This window comes from Haematobia irritans, chromosome 2 (assembly GCF_050003625.1).
Source record: "Haematobia irritans isolate KBUSLIRL chromosome 2, ASM5000362v1, whole genome shotgun sequence".
Lineage (NCBI taxonomy): Eukaryota > Metazoa > Arthropoda > Insecta > Diptera > Muscidae > Haematobia > Haematobia irritans.
In genome coordinates this window covers 133,430,359-133,450,383 of record NC_134398.1, presented here as the reverse complement: position 1 = coordinate 133,450,383, position 20,025 = coordinate 133,430,359, and the positions used below count along the sequence as shown (strand labels likewise).

The following is a 20,025-nucleotide window of genomic DNA, read 5'->3' as shown; positions in this document are numbered from 1 at the left end:
TTTGCAGTACAAATTTATTTCTGCTGCTGTAAAAATAGTGAACCCTCTAGAACCCTAAAGCCAAATGAACTCTGTTTTAGTTCATGGAATTATTATTTTGTGAAAAAAGGTTGCTCAATTCGGCCCCTCATGAATGATAACATATCTGAGTGGCAGGTAGGATCGCTCCTGAGATCGCTACAAAAGTTGGCTATTCGTACTTCTAAAACCTTATGGTGGAATTCGTATGATAACCATTACACCAGGATATTGAACATGCAGCGGAGCGAATTACAAAAGCCTTCAACTGAATGCCCTAGTGAAACATAAAGTTTTTTTCGCATCTTACAAGATGGCGCGAGGTCCTAAGAAGCATTTGAAACGTTTAGCCGCCCACCGTGGTGCAATGGTTAGCATGCCCGCCTTGCATACACAAGGTCGTGGGTTCGATTCCTGCTTCGACCGGACACCAAAAAGTTTTTCAGCGGTGAATTATCCCACCTCAGTAATGCTGGTGACATTTCTGAGGGTTTCAAAGCTTCTCTAAGTGGTTTCACTGTAATGTGGAACGCCGTTCGGACTCGGCTATAAAAAGGAGGTCCCTTGTCATTGAGCTTAACATGGAATCGGGCAGCACTCAGTAATAAGAGAAGTTGACCAATGTGGTATCACAATGGACTGAATAGTCTAAGTGAACGGTGCCGAACTAACCAAAATTGTTATGCAGCGTTTGATTATGGTTCACGGTAAGGTACGCACCGATCCTACCTATCCAGCTGGTTTCATGGATGTCATCACCATTGAAAAGACCGGCGAAAATTTCCGTTTAATCTATGACATTAAGGGTCGTTTCACCATTCATCGCATTTCAAATGAAGAAGCTGCCTACAAATTGTGCAAGGTCCGGAATACTCAATTGGGAGCCAAGGGTGTTCCATTCGTTATTACCCATGACGGCCGTACTATCCGTTATCCCGATCCTTTGATCCAGGCTAACGATACCGTTCCAGTTGATATTGCCTCTAGCAAAATCACCGACATCAAATTCGATTCTGGCAATTTATGCATGATCACTGGAGGTAGAAATTTGGGTGGTGTCGGTACCGTTGTAAACCCTGAAAGACATCCTGGTTCTTTCGATATCGTGCACACTAAGGACTCTCAAGGCAATGTATTCGCGACCCGCTTGACCAATGTCTTTATCATTGGTAAGGGCAACAAGCCCTACATCAGTTTGCCAAAGGGCAAGGGTGTCAAATTGAGCATTGCTGAAGAAATTTTACTCACACTCACACACATTCACGAAGCAAAATATTTGTTCAAGCACGCTCACGCACGATGCGTGTGGTAGCCAATCCCACTCTCGCACATTCACGAAATGAAAATCAGTACTCACGCACGCTCACTCACGAATTACTTTTAAAGACTCACGTTCACGCGCGATGCACGACAATTCACGTGATTCACGACAAATTCACGAGATTCACGATATTTGCCAAACGGAAATCAGCAAAGGTAACAAAATTCAAAAATAGAATATAGTTCGAGAGCCAAATTTATTTCAGTTAACTTAGGAGTGTGTATTAAATTTTGATTATTTTCGTGAGCGTGATTTTGCAGAAATTTTATTCACGCACATTCAAGAACCGGTTTTATTTCTCGCACACGCTCACGTACGAAATATTTATTTTAGTCCCATTCACCCACATTCACGAGAGTTGCTTTGGATTTTGTTCACGACTGATTCACGCGTGAATATAGCTCCCACACTGAAACAAATATTTACGTGATATTAAAGATTACGAAATCCTAAATTTTAGGATGCGAAATTTACAAAATATTAAGGTCAAATTCCTTTAAAATAATGAAATTTTAATTAACATAAAGTTTATAATCTTTGCTTCAAAATTTTTTTTCATAAAATTTAGGACACCAATTTTGTAAATTTGCGTCCCTTCGTTAAAGTCGCAAGTCTTTGAACTGAGTCTAATTTTCCTAAAAGTAAAGAAACACATTTTTTATTTAAAGAAAATGTCCTTAAATTAACTGAAATATTGAAACTTTAGATTTAAGATAAAAACGCTTCAAATATAGGCTAAGACTTATTTTGAGGATTTAGCGTCTTTGGTTTGAAGTTTTTTTTTTTTTTTGGAATTCAGAAAACATTTTTTACTTTGAAGTATCTGTTATAATTTGGATTTTTAAACTGCAATTTCTTTATTTTAATGAAGCCGCATCTTTGGCTCGGAATCAATACCAAAATCCTTAAAGGAAGGTCAAAATCTTTGGATCCAAGTAAACTTTTTTTTGAGTGTAAGGTACGATTTAATGCAGTCGATGAGAATTTAAAGAATCGCCTTAATTTCATGGCCAGATTTTGATTATCAACAGAGTCAAACGCTTTAAAGTGGCCTAAAAGTACAAGAAATCCAACTTTGTTGTCATCATTATCTCTTCTCATCGATTCTGAAACCTCAGCTAGAGAGTGATGCAACTCTGGTTCGGACGAAACCCAGACTGCCTACCAGACAACAGTAACACTCGGTAAAGATATTCCGACATTTGGAAGTGCAATATCTTCTCAAAAGCCTTAGACAGGTAGCAAAGTATTGATATGGGACGGAAATCCGAATTTTATTTGGAAACCGGAATGGTTTTTGCATGTTTGCATATAGATGGGTACGTACATGTGGGAGCTTTATATAATTATGGGCTGATAGGAACCATTTCCTGCATGGTTGTTGGATACCATATACTAACATCAAGTACCAAATTTCAACCGAAGGGGAAGAATTTTGCTCTTCCAAGGGGCTCTGGAGGTCAAATCTGGGGATCGGTTTATATGGGACCGGTACCGACCAATTTTTGCATGGGAGTTTGAGGACCTATATTAACACCACGTACCAAATTTCAACTGAATCAGATGAATTTGGGTCTTCCAAGAGGCTCCGGAGGTCAAATCTGATGATCGGTTTATATGGGGGCTATATATAATTATGGACCGATGTGGACCAATTTTCGCATGGTTGTTAGAGACCATATAATAACACCATGTACCAAATTTCAGCCGGATCGGATTTATTTATGTTTATTTACGGATGTATTGTCCACAAGCGAGGCCATGATAATTGGTTTAGACCAGGGATCCGGAGCGGTCCATTTTTTTCGCTCCGCTCCGCTCCCGCTCCGGAGAAAAGAAAATCGCTCCGCTCCACGCTCCGCTCCGAGAAAAAAAATCGCTCCGCTCCGCTACACGCTCCGCTCCTCTTCGAGAAAATTATAGTACAAACATTGTATTATTTGTTCAATTGAGTTTTATTTTACGAAAACAAAAAAACTTACTTCAATAGTTGTATTATAAAAGAAAAACAAAAAAAAGCAAAAAAGTATTTCTTGCTATACATAACAAATAGTAGTAAAAATTAATTATTTAGATTTTGTGTTTAGATTAATTAAAAGTATGTTTCCGTTAGGCGGCAGCGTAAGTGATTATATATATGTTTAAGAGCAGAAAAATTCCGCTCTACACTCACTTGTGTAGCTGGAACACCTAGAACTACACATGCCAGCTCATACAGAGGGTGTGCTCGACGTTCATCCCAAAATTGCAGAACACTGCTCCGTGCCGAAATGCGAGCTTGATAAAAGAAGTAATTTAGTTTGTTGTCTTTTTGCATCTTGACTACAAAGCAAAAAATCGTTCAAATATAGGACATGTTTTTCAACACTTTATTTTAAAGACGTGTTTTACTTGAAACACAGCATAATTTCTAGTAGAAGTCGAGTCTTAATTTGGAAAATAAAGTCGTCGTTAACTTGTTTTTAAAGGACTTTGATAGCATATGAAGAAAAAAAAGCTGAAAAAGCGAAAAATTAAAATTTGCTTCCTAGAAGCAAGTACACAAAACCCGATTTTAAAAGAAAATTGTGTCTTAAAAGTGTCCTTACTTGTATTCTCCGCTTCTTTGGCTCGGAATCAATATCAAATTTTTTAAAGTAAAGACAAAATCTTTGGAAACGGGTATGCTTTTTTTCAGTGTGACTTTAGATTTCACTTACTTGTTTTATTTATTTATTACTACGTTACAATTAAAACTCAAAAATGAAAAGTTAACAGTTATGACAACTAAAGTCTTAAGATCGCATGGTATATACAACCTGACTTTGTATATACAAATTGATATATATCCTCTCTATATTTGCCAAAAAATTTGTCCCATCTCTGGTGATAGTAACGCATTGAGTTTTGTTGAAAAAAAAAAGCAAAAACAATATCAAATGCGCAGACGCAATGGACTGACTATCTAACTGAGTGAACCCACGATTTGAGAGTGAATGAGGAGGAAACTTGAATATTTGGATCAAGTCATTGATTGCTTCTTTGGCTTTAATCATAAAAATGCACCATGTTTGTTTTTCGATTCGGTTTTGTCGTGGGGTCACTTTGTGGTCATTCGATTTTTATTGGCTTCGTTTTATATTCATTCCATCTTATCTTTATTTACTAACACACACATGTAAATATATGCATATACATATCAAACATTTCTATGTGTGTTAGTGAGGCCTGCAAACTTGAATGTATGAAAATTTGCCGTTTTTGCATATATCGAGATTGTCCACTTTAGATTAAGATTGTTGTTGCTGGTGCCTTAGCCGTTTTTTTGTTGTTGCTGATATTGTGACCGCCAATGTTGTTGCAGCTACGGCGGCTGATGTAGCCATTGTTGAGGGCATGAATAATTTATGTACATTTCATATGATTTTAATTGTTTGCAATGTTTGCATGCAACAACAACAAACACAACAGCAAAATTATAAATACACTGAAAGAAATTGCAATAATAATAGTAGTAATATAAATCGATCCCCAGATTTGACCTCCAGAACCTCGTGGAGTAGTAAATTTTATCCGTTCAGGTTGGACTCCGGTACGTAATATGCCATCTAAAAACCATTTTAAAATTGGTCCATATCGATCTATAGTTATATATAGCCGCAATATTAACCGATCCCCACCAGGGCCTCTTTTGAAGAGTAAATTACATCCGATCCGGTTGAAATTTGGTTGGTGATGTAGGTATATGCCCATATCGGTCCATATTTATTAACATATATACTTCGAAACCATATTAAGGAAACATTTTTATACGATCCAATTGAAATTTGGCCTTCTAATTACGGTGGGAAAATTGGTTCATATCGGTTGACAATTATTTATGGATCAGGAAAATAAAGAGGTTTACATTAGAGGTGAGCACGTGAGTAATAGTTTACTCACGCTCACGCACACTCACGACTGAAAAATCATACTCACGCACACTCACGCACGATATTTTTTGGTAGGACTCATGCTCACGCACACTCACGAAAAGAAAATTTGTACTCACGCACACTCACGCACGAAAACGTCGTGACTCACGAAAAATACCGTGACTCACGAAAAATATCGTGACTCACGAAGAATTTTATGATTAATTTACCTTACCGAAGTGTCTTAAAACATGAGCATTATTAAAATCGAGAGTATTATTAAACTCTTAACATCCCACGTGTCACTAAAATTGTAATTGAATTTAAGTCTTTTCGTGAGTGTAATTAGTTCTCACGCACACTCACGAAGATATTATTTTCGTGATTCACGCACGACATTTTGGTTTGTTAATCACGCTCACGCACACTCACGCAGTTGTCATGAGCGTAACTCACGACTCACGCACGACTCACGAAAATTTTCGTGAGTCACGACAATTTCGTGTCACGTGCACACCTCTAGTTTACATAGGTATTTTTATCAAAAATAGACTCCATATATAGATTAACATACAATTTAGCAGACAATATTAAGGAGGTTTAATATACCTTGCCATTGGGTATTGTTACCACTATCCAAATAATTCGATTGCTGATGACAATCTTTAGTACACTGAAAAAAATATTTACCTCAGTTGTAGGACACGCAATTTACACAATATTAAGGACAAATTTCTTTAAAACAAAGAAATGTTAATTAAAGGATAGTTTATAATCTTTGAATTGAAAAAAATCTTTAAATTTAAGACACGAATCTTTGAAATTTTTTTAAAGTATGTATGTCTTTAAAGCAGGGATCCGGAGCGGTCCATTTTTTTCGCTCCGCTCCGCTCCCGCTCCGGAGAAAAAAAAACCGCTCCGCTCCTCGCTCCGCTCCGAGAAAAAAAAATCGCTCCGCTCCGCTCCTCTTCGAGAAAATTATAGTACAAACATTGTATTATTTGTTCAATTGAGTTTTATTTTATTTAGAAAAATCGGGCGGTACATATATGGGAGCTATAGCTAAATCTGAACCGATTTCGATGATTTTTTGCACATATAGTTAGTACTATAGAAGATTACATTTCGCCAACTTTGAGTAAGATCGGTTGATAAATAAGGGTTTTATGACCTAATTTGACAAAATCGGGCGATACATATATATGGGACCTATATCTAAATCTGAACCGATTTCGATGAAATTTTCAGACCTAAAGGGTGATACAGAAGATTATTTTGTGCTAAATTTGACGACGATCGGTTAGTAAAAAAAGTGCAACGTGACATCATTTGTCGAAATCGGGCAATACATATATATGGGAGCTATATCTAAATTTGATCCGATTTCTTCCAAATTCAGTAACGTTCGTCCTTGTGCCCAAAAAAACTCCCTGTACCAAATTTCATCAAAATCGGTTAATAATTGCGACCGAAATCCTGTGAACAACAAATACATGGACAGACGGACGGATGGACGGACGGACGCCAAGCGCTAGATCGACTCAGGAGGTGATTCTGAGTCGATCGGTATATATTTTATGGGGTCTAAATCAATATTTCTTGTAGGCACATTTTTTGGCAGATCAAACTTGTTATACCCTAACCACTATGTGGTTTAGGGTATAATGACTTTAAAACAATGTGTTGAAATATTTTATTAATTTTGAAGATTTTTTCAGAAATATTAAATCCATTTTGACTTCATTAAAGGAAGCATATGTTAATTTTTCATTTTTTTAGATTTTTTTCGTCAGTTGTTATTTAAAAACGAGTTAACGAGTTATTTTTTTTTCCATATTAAGACTCGACTTCCAGTAGAAATTATGCTGTTTCAAGTAAAAAGCGTCTTTAAAATAAAGTGTTGAAAAACATGTCTTATTTTTTAACGATTTTTTGCTTTGTAGGCAAGATGCAAAAAGGAAACAAATTTAAAGACAATTTTATTAATTTTAAAGAATTTTTCTTAATTATTAAAGTCAAAAATTTTATCTTTCATGTTATGATACACATTTTTAAGTAAAATCACTTAATTATAAGGACATTACAACTTCATTCAAAAGTTTATTGCCTTTTGGACAAGAAAACAAATATATACAGCAGTAAGTTCGGCCGGGCCGAACCTTAAATACCCACCACCATGGACCAAATATTAGGGTTTCCTTTGAAATTTTAGGAGGGCTTGAGGACTTGAGGACACTTCCCGAAGATAAATTTAAAGATTTCACCTATGAGGACTATATCAAATTCTGGATTTATAAGAACCATTTTTGTTTGAGTTTTAGAGGAATCATTAACATCTCTTGTAAGTATGCAAGAAAATTATAAAATAACGTCTTGATTTGAAATCTTAAATATTCAAGCAATTCAAGTGAAGTCGGTCTATATGGAGGCATTACCAAATGGACCGAGCCTAAAATACCAGAATATTTACAATTTCAGGCAAATCAGATAAAAATTACGGTTTCTAGAAACCCAAGGAGTTAAATCGGGAGATCGTTCTTATGGGGGCTATACAAAAACATGGACCGCTACTCACCGTTTTCGGCACACCTCTTTATGACCCGAAAATACCTCTAGATTTCCAATTTCAGACAAATAGGATAAAAACTTCGGATTCTAGAAACCCAAGAAGTAAAATCGGGAAATCGGTCTATATGGGGGCTATACCAAAATATGGACCGATACTCACCATTTTCAGCACACCTCTTTATGGTCCGAAAATACCTCTAGATTTCCAATTTCAGACAAATTGGATAAAAAATACGCTTTCTATAAGCCCAAGACCCCAAATCGGGAGGTCGTTTTATATGGGGACCATACCAAAACATAGACCGATACTCACCATTTTAGCACACGTATTTGTGGTCCTACAATACCTCTAGATTTCCAATTTCAGGTAAATTGAATAAAAACTGCGGTTTCTATAAGCCCAAGAAGTAAAATCGGGAGATCGGTCTATATGGGGGCTATACCAAAATATGGACCGATACTTACAATTTTTGGCACACGTAGTTGTGGTCCTACAATACCTGTGGTTTCTATTAGCCCAAGAAGTAAAATCGGGAGATCGGTCTATATGGGGGCTATACCAAAAAATGGACCGATACTCACCATTTTTGGCACACCTCTTTATAAAATACCTTCAGATTTCAAATTTCAGGCAAATTGGATAAAAAATACGATTTCTATAAGCCCAAGACCCCAAATCGGGAGGTCGGTTTATATGGGGACTATATGAAAACCTGGACCGATATAACCCATCTTCGAACTTGACCTGCCTGCAGACAAAAGACGAGGTTGTGCAAAATTTCAGCACGATTGCTTCATTATTGAAGACTGTAGCGTGATTACAACAGACAGACAGACGGACAGACAGACGGACAGACGGACATCGTTATATCGTCTTAGAATTTCTCCCTGATCAAGAATATATATACTTTATATAGTCGGAAATCGATATTTCGATGTGTTACAAACGGAATGACAAACTTATTATACCCCCGTCACCATTCTATGGTGATGGGTATAAAAAACTTTATTTTAGAGAAATACGTCTTCCATGTTAAGCAAAATTTGCATTCTTATTCTAAGGACATGGAATCTTTGACTTCACGACAATATTTTTTTCAGTGCAGAAAACTAAAAAATTAAATATAAATAAGATCGTTTAATTGCATTTATTTGACGTTCATTACAAACATCTTTGTAGTAATACGGGATGAAATTGATCGAAAGTACTGTTGTTACTTTTACAACACATACTAGATATATATTTTGACATTTGCCGTTTTTGAAAACAATTACTAAAAAAACGTTGTGTTTTTCCCAATGTACGTACGTACAAAAATACATATCGTACATTTTAAACGTTTACTCACACTACGCTAAGTACTAGCTAAATTTGAAATTACCTACACAGTGTAATTTCAAAGTTACACATTTCATTCAAGTAATATTTTATTCGGAGCGGAGCGGTTTTTCATTTGGAAACCGCTCCGCTCCCGCTCCGCTCCGGATTTTAGAAATGCCGCTCCCGCTCCGCTCCCGCTCCGGCAAAAAAAGGGCTTGCTCCGCTCCGCTCCACGCTCCGCTCCGGATCCCTGCTTTAAAGTGAGGCAAATTTTCCTTAAAGTAAAGAAAAACATTTTTAATTTAAAGAAATAATCTTTACAACAACTGAGACATTGAATCTTTGGATTAAAGATAAAAAAGCTTTAAAAATAAGTTAGTATTTATTTTGAGTATTTTGCATCTTTAGTTTAAAGTTTTATTTTTTTATAAATAAAATATTGGTTACTTTGAAGTATATTTATAATCGTTTATAAAATGTTTAAATGACTTTTATTTATACTTCTTATTATATTCAGTCTGTTATATTTATTTTGTCGGAATATCATCCATTTGTAATTTGCGATCCCGAAGATTTTGTCTTTACTTTAAAAATTTTAATATTGATTCCGAGCCAAAGAAGTAAGTAAGGCCACTTTTAAGTCACAATTCTCTTTTAAATGTGGGATTTGTGTACTTGCTTCTACACCCAGAGAAGGAATATGATATCCTCAAACATGTTTCAAGAGCAAAATGTATATTTTGGGTGAAAAGTCGTCTTCATACCTAAAGCAGGAAAAGCCTCTCACTCGAGTGCGAAGGATTTTCGACCAATCAGCTTATCCTCATTCCTACTTAAGACCCTGGAGAGGATGATAGACATGTATCTTAGAAATAGCGTGGATTCAAGTTTGCTCTCGAAACGACAGCATGCATACTCGAAGGGCAGGTCTACTGAGACCGCATTGCATGAACTAGTCAGCTTTATTGAAAGCTCACTATCTGTCAAAGAATACACAATCGTGGCGTTTCTAGACATCGAAGGGGCGTTCAATAATGTCCATCCGAGCTCGATATTAAATGGACTGACAACTCTGAATGTTGATCCAGGTATACTTAGGCTGTTAGACGAACTTCTAATAAAGAGACGTATTTCAGCCACACTAGGGCAAGCAAACATACAAAGGTATGTGAACAGAGGCACTCCCCAAGGAGGAGTTCTATCACCTCTTCTTTGGAATGTTGCTATAAACAACCTTCTGGTTTCCCTAGAAAAAGAAAGGATAAAAGTGGTGGCATACGCAGATGATGTGGCGCTAGCAGTCAGGGGAAAATTCCCATCCACAATCAGAGATATTATACAGAGAGCTCTCCGGATGACTGAGAAATGGGCGAAAGATAATGGTCTTGGTGTAAATCCAGCAAAGACAGAACTAGTCATGTACTGCAGAGATCGTAAAACTCCCACGGTTAGGCCCATTTCATTAGGGGGTACTGAAATTCCCTTTGGTGAGTGTGCAAAATACCTTGGCGTTATTTTGGACAGGAAGCTGAATTTTAGGCTTAATATTGAAGAGAGGGCGAGAAAAGCCACGGTAGCTTTGTACTCGTGCAAAAAGGCAATAGGGAAAAAGTGGGGACTAAAACCAAAAATTGTGCATTGGCTATACACTGCAGTAGTTAGACCTATAATGCTATATGGTGTTGTAGTCTGGTGGCCGGCACTTCAGAAACTGACTTGTTTAGATAAAGTTCAGCGTATGGCGAGCTTATGTATCTCAGGCGCATTTAGTAAGACAGGAACAGACTCCCTTAATGTCATGCTACATCTATTGCCTTTAGACATTTTGGCCAAACAGTCAGCTGCAACAACGGCTGCGCGGTTGCGCGAGCTATCGCTGTGGTCGGAAAAAATGTACGGTCATAGTTCGGTCCTCAAAATATTGCCAGATGTGCCTAACGTAGTGGATTATACCCTGGCAAAACCACTTTTCGACAAAAAGTTTGAAACTCTAATTCCCAACAGTGAGGCGTGGTGTACACAGACCTCGGGGAATAAAAGATATATAGATTTCTATACTGATGGCTCCAAATTGAATGGACAAGTGGGGTTCGGAGTATATTCTAAAGATCTGGAAATTCGAATAGCGAAAAGATTACCTAATCACTGTAGTGTTTTTCAGGCTGAAATATTAGCAATAAGAGAGGTGGCGAATTGGCTGAGAAGTAATGTTCCAACAAATATTGGCATTAATATATACTCAGACAGTCAACCTGCAATAAAATCCTTGGACTCTGTGTTCCTCAACTCGAAAACGGCCATCGACTGCCGCAAATCTCTCAATGAGATGGCTGAGCAGTACAATATTCACCTAATATGGGTGCCTGGCCATAGGAACATACCGGGGAACTGCGAAGCGGATGAGTTGGCAAGGCTAGGGACTACCTTACATATTCCAGGGGAACTAGAATTTGTTGGTATGCCCCTAGCTACCTGCAAGCTCATGCTGCGTGAGAAGGCTGTTAGGATGGCAAATGTTCGATGGGAGAATTGCAAGGGTTGTAACGACACCAAGCAAATATGGCCCCATTTCAACTTAAACCGCACACTAGATATGCTAATGTTCTCGAGACGTCAGATATCACTCCTGATATCTGCTATAACGGGTCGCTGCCTGATAGGCGATTTTGCAAAAACTATTGGCGCGAAGTATAATGACTATTGTATGGGCTGTCATGATGCGGAGGAAAAAGAATCAATTAAACACCTCTTGTGTGAGTGTCCTGCATTTTGTGTAAAGCGCAAGCAACTTTTAGGAGCATATAGCTTCAGATTACTGGCGGATCTGGAAAACGTTAACTTAAGCAGTCTGCTAATGTTTTTGGAACAATCTGGTTGGTTCAACAAAGAAAAATAATCAAGAAGGTTCAGCGGTTAAAACTAGAAGTGCCCATATGTAATAGGTACTTTTAGTTAATGTGGTATCACAATGGACTGAATAGTCTAAGTGAGCCTGAATCTTAATCGGGCTGCCACTTTAACCTAACCTAACCTAACCATGTTTGAGGTGATCATATTCCTTCTCTGCGTGTAGGAAGCAAATTTTAATTTTTCGCTTATTCAGCTTTTTTCTTCATATGCTATTAAAGTCCTTTAAAACGAGTTAACGACAACTTTATTTTCCAAATTAAGACTCGACTTCCAGTAGAAATTATGCTATGATTCAAGTAAAAAACGTCTTTAAAATAAAGTGTTGAAAAACATGTCCTATATTTAAACGATTTTTGGCTTTGTAGTCAAGATGCAAAAAGACAACAAATTTAAAGACAATTTCATTAAATTTAAAGAATTTTTCTGAATTATTAAAGTCACGTCACCTTAGCCCAAAAATTTTTCTTTCATATTTATGATAGCCACTTTTAAGTGAAATCACTTAATTATAAGGACAATACGACTTCATTGAAAAGTTGATCGACTTTTGGACAAGGAAAAAAAATTTATATTAGAGAAACGCGTCTTCTATGCTAAGCACAAAATCTGCATTCGTATTCTAAAGACATGACATTTTTGACCTCACGACAATATTTTTTTCAGTGTAATTTTGACCTTCAATGGAATTCTTTTCCGTCTGCCAAACTTTATTACGGTTAGATGATATTAAACATAGCTATCGTCTTTTTTCCAGTGTATAAATACATTATCTTTTCTTCGTTCATCATTGATTCGTGAACACTCTGGTATGAACTCTAGTCATAAAGGCTCATGCCTGTTTGCTGAGAAACCTAGGTTACTTTGCCATGTCAAAAGTGCTTTGTGCTGAACTCAACTTACTGGACAAAATGGTCGCCCATTTTGTAGGGTCTTTTTTATATTGTTACTCTCCAGCTATTTGTAAGGTTATGGATTTATGCAAAAGTGTACCTTAACGAAAATTCGAACTACAAAAGACTTCATAATAAAAATTATAGTTGAAAAAAATTTGCCTATATTTCAGTAACAACAACAAGTACAAAATGTTTATTTCCTTGGCTGTGTAGCGTAAAAGGGAAGGTTTCCTATTTGCCCAAGATGAGTTATTGCTTGGTTTGTAAAACCATATAATTTTAAACAACTAAGTAAGACATAAATTTGGTAAAGTTGTCTATGTGATAACCACTCATATTTGTAAAGCTTCTGCACAGTAATCAAGTGAAAAAAAAAAACAAAAAGTAGTAAGCACTTTGACATTTGTGAATGTCATGGATCAAATTATAAATCAGGCGAAATTATAAACACCGGCCGGGCCAATTCTTATATACGCACCACCATGGATTAAATTTAATAGTGACCTTTACGTAGTGCATATAAAGTTTCCTTTCGTCCAGAGTGGGAATCGAATCGGAGGCCATGCAGTTTGTAAGCCTCGACACTATCCACTGGGCAATGTAAAATAATCGCTACAGCCCTTAAAAATACAAGCAACCCATAAAGTCAAGCAGTTCTATTTATAGACTACGTTGGTGTGCATACAAAACCCACGTTAAAGAACCTTATCTAAAGGAAGAAAATAATATGATTGCGACAAAAATGTTTCCCCAATTCCATTTCCATTTCCCTGTCCAAAAATAACATTTTGCTTTTGTGCGTAATATCTTTAATGCTTGGATGACTAGACAAATTCTTGTTTCCTAGAAAATTGTAACGAAAACCCTTTTATTTAATTCGTTTAAATTTTTCATATGCACTGAAAAAGGTTAAAGTGGCAGCCCGATTAAGTTTCAGGCTCACTTAGTCTATTCAATCCATTGTGATAAGGTTAGGTTAAAGTGGCAGCCCTGAAAGAATATTGTAGTGAGGCCAAAGATTTCATGTCTTTAGCATAAAAGACGCATTTCTCTGATATCATTTTTTTTCTTTGTCCAAAAGTCGATAAAGTCGTTATGTCTTTATAGTTAAGTGATTCGCCTTAAAAATGGTTATCTTAAAATGAATGAAAAGTTTGTGTGACTAAGGTCAACTTGTCTTTAATAATTGTGAAAAATTCTTCAAATAAATATTTTTAATTATCTTCTCTAATGAATTTCTTCTATCCATTAGGATTCCTTCCCATTTCTGAGCCATCCGATATTCCATTTCATACTATTTTCACCATATATTTCTTATGTTGGCAACAATGGCAAATGAATAATTTTCATACCGGCAGTTTTGACCAACTAAACTTATGGTCTATAAGTTCGTTGGTTATCCCTTTGCTTTCTTGTCTGGTAACTCCAACGACAAATGCAAAAAAAAACTAACTGGCAAAAGTGTGGCGCTTAAACGAAACATTTTTACAGAGTTGTTGACGTGGTCGCCATCATCAACAAAGCAAAAACGGCCAATACGGAAAACTGCAGATCACAACCAGTTGCTGGAATTGAATTTAATTCTTTTAGGGTGGGTCGAAATTGTTAAATAAGTTTAAAACTCTTAACCATTATTAGATATATTAAATAAAAGGACACATTTTTGGCAAAAACTAAAAATTATAAAAAAATACTTCAAAATATTTGTATGCTTGACTTGTGTCATCCCTATACTATCTTTGTCCTTCCGTTTGTAACACACCAATATATTGCTCTCAAACCCCATAAAGTATATATAATGTGGGTCGTGGTGGAACCCTGAGTCGATTTAGCCATGTCCGTCCTTTCGTTTGTCTGTGGAAATCACGCTAACTTCCGAAGGAAACATGATACTTCCGACCGAAACCAGCTAACTTCCGCATGAAACAATATATAACATATAACTTGGTACAAACTTGAAACTTGTCGGACTAATTTTAGGTACTGTCCCCATATAAATCGACCCTAATTTCACTTGAAAATTTGTACGCGACGCAAGTATATGGCTCCTAACAACCTCACAAAAATTGGTCAATATCGGTCCATAATTATACATAGCTCTCATAACATATAAATCGACCAAACCGATAAGGAACAAATTTCATCCGATCCGGTTGTTTCAAAGCTTCCCCAGCAAAAACTAGGTTACCACATCTCATTACAATTGGAATTACCAGGAGTAAAGCTGCCATTACACGTTGCATTACATTGCGGTGAGTTATAATGACTTACTTGTAATGACAAAAATAAATATAATGCCTAATAATTTTCGAATTGTTATTCTCAAAATTTTAGGCAGTTGGCTTAATAAAATAGAATTGAAAGGATTGAATACTTCTTAGTACGAATGAACTGAAATATTTTTCTATGCTAAGTGTTATTCGTATGTATGATAAGCTTTCTATAATAAAGGAATTCAGAGTTATCATTTTATAAGAAATTTTACTAAATTTGGTTTTAGTTTTAGTTCGGTTTTTGTTCATTTTTTACGAATGCTTTGTTATCAGTGATTAAAATTTTCTTGTTCAGTAGTAAATTCTTATACCCCGCGAAGAAAACGGTATTAGTAAAATGCCATGCCTTATTCTAGTTAATGAACTATTTAACTGCTTTCAGTTTAGGATTTTTTTACTGAAGCAAGTAAATTTTACTATTTCACACAACAACACTAGTTTACAAAAAAATAAAAAATGCATGTACACTTAATGAAAGGCAGCTTTTCTTATGTATTTTGATCTGCTGAATTCGAAAAAGATTTAATTTTTTTTATGGAACGACATTTTTCGGTCATTTTTCTTCTAGTTGATCTTATTACTTACGTTAGAGTATCATCTATACGATCATGAACTTCTCTTCCACACGTTTTTCAATGGTTTATAATTTTCTGGCGGAAAAGGTCCTTTGTAAATTTTTTTTAAATTTGGCTTTACGCATCGAACATTTTTGAACCACTTAACTTATCACAGATCCAATTATACACGATTATTCGTCATCTTAATACCTTTCATTTAAGTACCAACAACGATATAATCGGACATTTTTAACTCGAGCTATAATTTGTTTATAGATAAAAGAGCGAAAAAATAAAAATAACAGGATATCTCAAAAACTTTAAACATTTTTTTTCGAATTCAGCAGATCAAAATACATAAGAAAAGTCGACTCTCGTCAAGTGTACATTTTCAGTTAAACTGAAAGTGTTATTTAACTTAATCCAAATAAAATGGCTAATCCAAATTGATGAATATTTTTTTCCTTTAGTTTCGAAGGCACTTTTTTCTTGGTGTAGTGCTCCTATTACAGCATTACTCGCCATATTTTGATCCATTGTAATCGGCGATAGAAATCAATATTTTCGAGATTTGGTTGCCTGAGACAATAAGTGGCTATTTTACAAGCTTTGGTGTATCTACGAATAAGTAATTACATATTAGGTTATTATATGCTTTAAAAGCACTACTTATTTCATGGCCGAAAGTATGCCTGGGGAGAAGTACTTTCCTCCTAGGACATGCGTATGTAAATGTAATCCGGAGCGATGCCAATTAATAAGTGGTTATTATTTTTTAAAACGGCTTACCTACAAGATTACCGGGTAATGAGAGTTTTTGCTGGGTCTCTACGTGGTTTCACCGCAATGGGAAACGCCGTTAGGACTCGTGAACCCTAATCGTTCCCTTATTGTCAGAGCGATTAGTCTACCCTTTCAACATTCAATATCGCAGAACTTGAATCGAACTGTGGGTGCATTTAGGTTGAGTCACCGTGGTGCAATGGTTACACAAAGTCGTGGCTTCGATTCCTGCTTCGACCGAACACCAAAAAGTTTATCAGCGGTGGATTATCCCACCTCAGTAATGCAGGTGACAATAATGCTGAGAGTTTCAATGCTTCTCTAAGTGGCTATAACAAGAAGGGCCCTTATCATTGAGCTTTACATGGAATCGGGCAGCACTCTGTGATAAGAGAGAAGTGTGGTATCACAATGGACTGAATAGTCCAAGTGAGTCTGATACATCGGGCTGCCACTTAACCTAACCTAGGTTGATCTAACACAGACTGTGTTTTCAGTATAAAAGTTGATTTTTTAGTTAGCAGTACGAAAATCTGGGCTCTATTCCCTAAGTCCGTATGAATACTGATTCGCGGTCAGATGGATTTGAATGAATTTAAGGATGTCCTCCTTAATCATACCCGACTGATTCCTTGTATTAAAGATAATTATCCAACCAGGGAATTTACTTTGATTGATTAGACCAGAAAAGTTTTCACTAGGGACGAAAACGCCATACAGGAATTGTAGACGGTTGTGATTTGGATTTTAAGGAGTTGCAGCAACAAAAGCAGTTCAGTGATACTTAAAACTCTTTCTCGTGGGATATATCTTTTTGTTCTTAGATGTTCGTGAGATAAAATATATTCAATTTCATTCCCATTTCGTCCCATTTCACTGTTTCGTATACAAATATCTCCTACTTAAAGTTCCCAATATGCTCAGTATGAGAATTTATTCAATGCGGGAGGCCAGAAGTGAGGTAGAAATTATATGAAAATGATACCAAACAACTCATAAACATTTTTTTTGCAGTTTGCATTGTTTTCAGGCTTTGTTCGGTGTATTTTTTGTTACCATCTCCTCATTTTCATTTGGAGTTTATTAAACAGCATAATAAATTCATTATAGAAGACATTTTGTTGAATGGAAACATAAAATGTTGACGACCACAATGACGAAGAAGAAAAAGACGACGCAATGGCAACGATGGCTGCAAACGATATTAAAGCCAAAGTAACTAACCAACGACAAAAAAACGAAGTGGAAAAACATGGATTGTTTATGCAAAAGAAAAGAAATCGAAGTATATATGAGTCTTAAGGATATGGACTTGCATATATGAGACGTATGTAAATTATAAGAAGCATGTAATCGGTTGATGGTGGTTGTGATGGCGTTGACTTTCAACGATGATCCTCTAATAAGTACTGGGATAAAATATCCATGAGCTATAAAATGCCAAATCAATAAATGGCAATTAAATAATAAATCGTATAATGACATTTTACTGACCTATACCAACAATATCAAAGTTTATGCCACCTGCATTTTAGGTCACGCAATTTACACAACATTAGGGAAGAATTTCTTTAAAATTAAGAAATTTAAACTACAGGAAAGCTTATAACATTTCCTTTTTTTTTTTTCATTAAATTTAGGACAAGAATCTTTGCCATTTGTCTTTGAATTAAAGAACATTTTCCTTAGATTAGGATAATTTTAATTAAATTTAGAACACGAAATGTTTTTACAGCATCTGTTATAATAACGATTTTTAAATCGAAATTTATTTGTGTGTGAATAGATTTTTATTTTTATCGCTACACAAAACACAAATAAAGAATCAACTATTTCGTGCGAAAATATAACAAAATTTTACTCCATATTTTGAGGTTTCCACAAAGCGTTGTTAAAACAAGGAAAATTTAATGCCCTGGTGTAGTTTTTAACTACATCCCAAAAAGTAGTAAAAATTAAGAAAAAAATCGTTGGCGCCAAATCGTACACACAAAGAAAATTTCGTAAAAATTAAGCCAACGTAAACTTTTCATTGATATAACGAAACATATTCATTAATACGATGAAAATATTCGTTAATACTCGTAGCAGGAATCGAACCCACGACCTTGTGTATGCAAGGCGGGCATGCTAACCATTGCACCACGGTGGTTCCCTAGCATGATCTAGAGGATATGTAACCCTTTTCCCTTGGTCCTGAAATTTCGAGTCCTAAAATTTAGTTTGCATAATCTTTCATATTAAGTCAATATTTTTCAGTACACAGACATGGCGAAAATAATCCTACTTGCGACATTTATATCATAGATCTACAGTTTATTCATCCCTAGCATATGAGTTATAAAGATTAATTTAGAGCTAACCTTCATCACCTCGCCTGATATTTATTGAAATGTGAATTTGCTGTTTAAATCAAATGAGAATAAGTGTAGCGATATCGTATTAGAAATTTAAAGAAAAATAGGCTGGGCTGGCCAAATTATTTTACAATTTAATTAATAAATCTTTAATCCTAGAAAAAATCTACAGACTGTTAGGAGTAAAAATTTCAATGGATAAGATAAACCTTATTTGTATACAAATGAATATGGAAAATAAAACTAAACTTAAACTGCTGTTTAAATATCTGTGATGAGAATGTTTTATACTGGTTTTCTCGTTTAGAAATTATTTACCACAATTTTCATTCCGCACCAGCCCTAACTTACTGATATCATCATGCAAGGGAAATCACTTTAATTATTCTTCTTCATTGAATATTGATGAAGTGGGAGCCATCATAATTTTAAGTTGCTACTGTCTTGGTTCCATGGCCATTCTTATTGTTGGTTGTACGCCCTCCATGGGAACTTGTGCACTTTGCATTTTAGACATTTTCTTAGAATATGTGAGAAAGTCATGAAGAATCATGAAGACAGCATACGATTGGATGGGAAGACATAACAACTTTGCAATGAATGTAAATGTTAAGGAATTATGGTGCACAGTTTTATATACTAATAAACATAGTTCTAAACAGGGCTGTGGAATCGGAGCCGGAGTCGGAGTCTGAAGATTTTTCTGGAGTCGGAGCCGAAGTCGTATACATTTTGCTCGACACCGACTCCGGCGAAACAAAATTTGAAAAACACTTCATATCTTCGTAACTAAAGCAATGTTTCGACAAATTAGATTCGACTAGGGTTTTTAATCGAACAACGAAAAACGAAGTACTGGATTTCAGGCCATTCAAAAGTGTATTTATATGGGTGAAATTTCACGATGATATAAAGAGTAGGTTATACTAGAATATGGACTGAATTGATGCATTGTATATTCCATTTTTAACATATTAAACTATCGATTTTTAACCCTATATATACTCTTGATAAAGGTAAACTTTTAAGGCAATATAGCAGTAGAACCTAACGTTCTCAATTTTTGGCGGGCATGTCGAGTTCGAAGATGGGTCATACCGTACAATTTTGTGATATAGCACCTACATATAA

General features: G+C 35.7%; 2 protein-coding genes across 3 annotated transcripts in view; both read left to right on the top strand.

The window, feature by feature from the left end:
* Nucleotides 1-20,025, top strand: part of salr (spalt-related) — a 113,855-nt gene that overhangs the window by 28,398 nt on the left and 65,432 nt on the right. The window lies entirely within an intron of this gene.
* Nucleotides 678-19,439, top strand: LOC142225070 (small ribosomal subunit protein eS4-like). The gene is made up of 2 exons (XM_075294845.1): nucleotides 678-1,302; nucleotides 19,202-19,439. Exons 1-2 carry the CDS (start codon nucleotides 701-703, stop codon nucleotides 19,437-19,439), a joined length of 840 nt encoding a protein of 279 aa, XP_075150960.1. The 5' UTR covers nucleotides 678-700.

Bases quoted from the DNA above. Each gene is read 5' to 3' on its own strand.
- LOC142225070 (XM_075294845.1), top strand. From the start codon at position 701: ATGCAGCGTTTGATTATGGTTCACGGTAAGGTACGCACCGATCCTACC. The intron at 1,303-19,201 runs GCACGCTCACGC...TTTCTCGTTTAG, and splicing joins GAAGCAAAATATTTGTTCAA to AAATTATTTACCACAATTTT.